A 6,000-nucleotide genomic window follows, 5' to 3' on the forward strand; every position below is an offset into this window, starting at 1 on the left:
GAATGTAAATTGGTGCAGCCACTTGCAGTATGGAGGTTCCTCAAAAACTAAACAGTATGGAGGTTCCTCAAAAAACTAAAAATAGAACTAACATATGATCCAGCAATTCCACTCCTGAGTACATATCTGGAAACCTCAAAAACACTAATTTGAAAAGATATATACACCCAATGTTCATAGTAGTGCTATTTACAATAGCCAAGATATTGAAGCAACCCAAGAGTCCATCAACAGATGAACAGATAAAGAAGATGTAGTGGGTATACACACACACACACATACGGATATTACTCAGCCATAAAACAGAGTGAAAATCTGCCATTTAGAGCAATGTGGATGGACCTAGAAAATACGCTTAGTGAAATAAGTCAGACAGAGAAAGACAAATACCATATGATATCACTTATATGTGGAATCTAAAAAATAATACAAACAAATGTATACAGCAAAACAGAAACAGACTTACAGATACAGAAAACAAACTAGTGGTTACCGGTAGGGAGAGGGAAAGGAGGAGAGGCACATTAGGGGTATGGGATTAAGAGATACAAACTGCTATGTATAAAATAGATAAGCACCAAAGATATAAGGTATAGCACAGAGAATTATAGCCATTATCTTGTAATAAGTTCTAGTATAGTATAATCTGTAAAAATACTGAGTCTCAGGTATATAGAGACTACATACCTAAAACTAATATAGTATTGTAAGTCAACTATACTTCAATTAAAAAAATAAAAATTAAAAAGAAACAAGACTCAACTATGACTTATGTATAAGAAACTCACTTTAGATCTAAAGACACACAAAGACTGAAAGTGAAGTGATGGGAAAAGATATTCCACTCAATTGGTAACCAAAAGAGAACAGGGGTGGTTGTATTTATATCAAACAAAATAGACTTTAAGTAAAAAATGTCACAAGAAACAAAAAGGACATTATATAATGATAAAAGGGTCCATTGACCAGGAAGATTTAATAAGTATCTCTATCCCTATCTGTCTATCTATCTATCTACCTATCTATCCCCAACATTAGAGTACCTAAATATATAAAGCAAACATTGACACAACAGAAGGGAGAAATAAAGAGCAATACCATAATAGTGGAAGATTTTAATACCTTATTTTAAATAGTGGATAGAAATAATAAGGAAATGGATAACTCAAACACCACTGTAGACCAAATTGACCTAAAAGACATACAAAAAATGTTCCACCCAATGACAGTGAAATACACATTCCTTTTAAATGTACACATATCTTTCTCCAAGATATATCACGTGTTAGGCCACAAAATAAGTTTTAACAAATCTAAGAAGATTGATATCATCCCAAGTATCTTTTCTACCCACAATGGAATGAAACTAGAAATCAATAGCAGGAGAAAAACTGGAGAATTCACAAATATGTAAAAATTAGGCAACACCCTCTTGAACAACAATAGGTCCAAGAACTCAAAAAGGAATTTAGAAAATATCTCAAGACAAACAAAAATGAAATCACAAAATACCAAAACATATGGGATGTACAAATACAGTATTAAGAAGGAATTTCATAGTGATAAACAGCTACATAAAAAAAGAAGAACGATCTCAAATCAGCCACCCAACTTTACATCTCAATGTGCTGGACAGTGATTTCATTCTCACATGTACAGCAAGATGACAACAATCTGGCCAAAGCAAGTAAGATTGCCTGCATGGTCCCTTGCAGCATATGTGGAGAGGTTTCGAATTAGCAAGCTGACAGTGTGTATAAAGTGTGTTAATTGCTGCCCAATAATAAAGACCAGAGAAACAATAAAAATAGTAGTAGCTAGCATTTATTGAGCACTTACTATATACCAGACATTGTTCTCGTGTTTTACTTCTGTTAGTGGATTTATTCCTTACCATAATTCTGTCAGCCAGATGCTATTATTTCCCTTTCACAGATGAAAAAACTTAGATATAAAGAGGGCAAATGACTTCCTCTAGGAAAAATATATATATTTACAGGTTTTGGAGATTAGGACCTGGACATCTTTGCATGCCATTACTCTGCCTACCTATGAATATATTAGGTAGCACGGCAAGGGGGTCTTAAGGTTGCAAATGGAGTTAAGGCTGCTAATCAGATGACCTTGAAGAGATTATCCTATATTATCCTGGTTAACTCAATGTAATCCTAAGGGTCCTTTAAATGTGGAAAAGGGAGCAGAAAAGTCAACGTCAATGTGAAAAATACTTGATTGACCATCACTAGCTTTGAATATGGAAGAGAGCTATTAGTCAAGAACTTTGGGCAATTTCCAGAAGTTGGAAAAGGCAAGGAAATGAATTGTCTTTTAGAGTCTCCAGAAAGGACACAGCTCTGCCAAAGTCTTGATTTTAGCTCAGTGAGACCTATTTCAGACTTCTCAACTTCAGAATTGTATGATTATTACAGAACTGTGATAAATTTGTTCTGTTTTATTTTATTAAAGACATACATATACATACACACCTATACATAAGTGTGCATTTGTATGTCGGTGCCAGGTGGTGATAAATGCTATGAAGAAAAATCAAATTTGGTTCAAGAGTTATGGATAGGAAATGCTATTTTATATGGGGTGGTCAGGGATGAGGTAATGTTTAAATAGAGATTTGAATGAGATGAAAGAGCAAGATATCTGGGAGTCAAACATTTCAGATGAGGAAAGAGCAAGTGCAAGCTTCTCCAAGTCAGAAGTGCACTTCACATCTTGAGAAATAGCAAAAAGTCTAATAGGCCAGAAGAAGGTTAGCCAGAGGAAAACTGTGGGGTAGGGATACTGTTGGTGGTTACAAATGGGATGGTTATCCTAATGATTTCCGGAAGGGGAGTGGGAATGAAGGTAGAATGGGAGACCTTTTACTTTTGCCCTGTTATTTATGTTTTTTGATGATGATGCACTACTTTTGTGTTTTTAAAGAATTTTCATTACAACACAGTGGTACAAGAAACCTGAAGCACAGAAATGACAAGTGTAAAGATGAACAATGTACTGGAAGGGTTTATATAACCTACTTGGTTCAGTTCAAAAATTGAGGGAAAGGGGTAAGAAAGAATCAAACTATGCTGTTGTTATTCTAAATTATTATCTATTTGCACTTTTACACATTTTTACCTGCTGAGTCTGTATACCCACATCAGTAACAACGTGTATTTGTGTGTGTGCAGGCAAATATGCTTGCTTGAAACTCAATTATTCGTTATAAAGGGGAATTTTTAGAAGTACAGAATGAGGAAGATTATTAAATAGCCCACTTACAAATCTGTGCTTACCAGAACATCTTGAGGGCACTAATATTATGGAAACCCACAGGTACTTTAGCAACATGGAGTACAATTGAGCTCATGGGACTTGCAATCAGACTGCCTAATTTCAGACCTTGGCTCTACCACTTTCCAGCCTAGGGACCTAGAGAAAGTCATTCACCCTCTAAGTTTTTTTTCATGTGTAAAAGGGAGATAATAGCATATGGCTGACTGAATTGTGGTAAGGAATAAATCCATTAGTAGAACTAAAATACCAGAGCAGTGTCTTGCATTTAGTAAGTGTTCAATATACTATTACTGTTATTGCTTCTCTGTTCTTTATTATTGGGCTGCAATTAACATACTTTATACACACTGACAACATGCTAACTCGAAGATTTTCTCCAAATATGCTGCAAGAGACTACCCAGGCAATTTTATTTGCTTCAGCTAGTTTGTTGTCACCTTGAATGCATGTGCAAATGAATCACTGTAACCCTCCATGTTTAAAAGCGAAATAAGCCAACACAACCTACTACGCCTAGGCAATAGAATGTGGTCCAGTTGCATTAGCCAGTATTTTCTCCAGGTGACTGCTTTTCTGTTTAAATATTACTTAAATATTTCATCAGAACTGATTTTACCAATAATCTCTGAAAAACAAACAGACTTCATGTTCCCTGGACAAAGTTAAAACAGACTTTATATAACATGATTGCAATTGAATCTGATCTCTGGTCTTTATTCAGCTAGATAAGACTATAACTTTGAGGAAAACATTTTAAATATTGATCAAAGTCAGCCCTGATTGATTTTTTGATTTCCTCTAGTCTTCTCTATGGGGGTTGAAAGGCTTTGATTTAGTTTTAAGAGTTTTCCATTTACAATCTAGATGACTTCACACAAACTTCTCAACTTCCTTGAGTCTTGGTTTCCTTGACTCTGTGCTCAAGGATTGCTTTTTCCCGTCTGTGAAAATCGCAATACAGTCTATATCATTCAGTGTCTCACTGTTTTGTGACAAAAGCAAGAGACAGGATTATCACTTTTACCCACTTGCATATGGAAAAATTAAATGGCTTTCCTAAGTCATCAACTAGGTCTTTGGGCTAGGTCTTTTAGTTCCTTCAGACTATATTATTTAAGTTAATAGAATAACAAATGCTGTTCTTTAAAAAAAAAAAATTAAATAGGTCAAGACCACAAAGTGATTCACAAGACTGATAAATTTTCTCTGTTTATAGGTTAAATGTAAGAATTTTTTTTTTAACATACTATCCATTACACAGAGACTGCTTTTATTTTAATCACATTTATAAGTATCTTTTTGTCCATCAAGAATCGAAGAGAAGATATCAAAATCTTTCTAAATTTTCAACATTAATAAATTCTTAACTAGAAATGTCACCAAAGACCTTTTTTTCAGATTTAAAGATTGATTTATATCAAGATGTATATCATTGTGTTAATATTTTAATGTATGCTTCAGTCGAAAACTCTAATTTGAAATATAATGTTCTTTTAAAAAACTGGCTGCCTTTTCTTTAAATCAAAATTCTCCCTTTACTTATTTTAGTTTGAAAACATGAAACGCATTCCACCTTGAATCCATTGCAGTAGTTTCTAGTTTTCCTTTTCTCAGAATGTTGTGCCTCTGCTGTCTTACTCAAATGTTGATTTTGATCCATCATTGAACTGCAGATATCATGTGAATGTTTTCAATTTTTGTCGATGTTTCGTTCAAAATGATCACCTTTTTGGGGAGGAAAGGTATAATTTATTTCACTTTAACAATTCATAAATGAGAAAAACCTCAAGGTCAACATCAATCAATCAATAATTTCACTAATATTCATTCAGGACCTACCATGTCCTGAGCACTGGGACACAAAAGGAAACACACACTCACACACACACTCACGGACACACACACACACTCACACATATACAAATTTCTAGCTTTAGCGAGATTGTAATTTAGGAAGATAAATTTACGGAGGGGAACTTGAAACAACAAATAAATAATGTACTATAGAATCACACGCTAGATTAGATTAAATAAATTATTAACAACTACCTATTAGAAATAAAATTTTGTTATATTTTCTGTATATCTACATTATAAGATTTAGGAAGGCAAATAAGTGTTTAATTCATCTTTCTGGTTTTACAAAATGCCAAACAGTACCTTGCATATAGTAGATAGTCAAAATGAATAGAAAAATAATGTAATTAATTATAATTAGAGTGGCCTAAAAAGGTTTCAGAGAGAAAATATTAATACCTCTGGAACCAGGCTCAAAAAGCAGAGAAAGTTTGGATTTGTTAAAAAGAGCTTAGTGTACTCGAAGTACCTGGCAGAGGGACTGTGGCCGTGCTTGAACTTACCATCACCATGATTCCACTTTATTTTAATTTTGTTTATTTATTTTTGAAGAGAGAGTATATTTGAAGTTGAAAGCACAAAACATCAAAAATGACATATGGGAAAACTTCTTCCTCTAACCCTCATCCAGTTTCTCTTTCTGAGGAAGAGTATTATCAGCTTTCAATGAATCTTGTCCAGAAATACGATATGCATTTTTAATTAAATACACAATATTTTCCTTTTTTAACACAAATGGCAGCATACCGTTACTACAGTTATCTGCCTTTTTGCTCTGCTTTATATACTTAGCTTTATATTAATATGGCTTACTCAGTTTTCTTATGGTTGTAGGGTATTCCATTGTGTATA

General features: G+C 33.8%; 1 protein-coding gene across 1 annotated transcript in view; it reads right to left on the minus strand.

The window, feature by feature from the left end:
- Positions 1 to 4,954, minus strand: part of LOC133100515 (solute carrier organic anion transporter family member 1B3-like) — a 66,726-nt gene extending 61,772 nt beyond the window's left edge. Inside the window, exon 1 of the mRNA XM_061204698.1 lies at positions 4,865 to 4,954. Coding sequence (XP_061060681.1) covers positions 4,865 to 4,954 — 90 coding nt within the window. The remainder of the gene's footprint in view (positions 1 to 4,864) is intronic.
- Between the last annotated feature and the right edge of the window lie 1,046 nt (positions 4,955 to 6,000).

This window comes from Eubalaena glacialis, chromosome 11 (assembly GCF_028564815.1).
Source record: "Eubalaena glacialis isolate mEubGla1 chromosome 11, mEubGla1.1.hap2.+ XY, whole genome shotgun sequence".
In the NCBI taxonomy this organism is placed as follows: Eukaryota; Metazoa; Chordata; class Mammalia; order Artiodactyla; family Balaenidae; genus Eubalaena; species Eubalaena glacialis.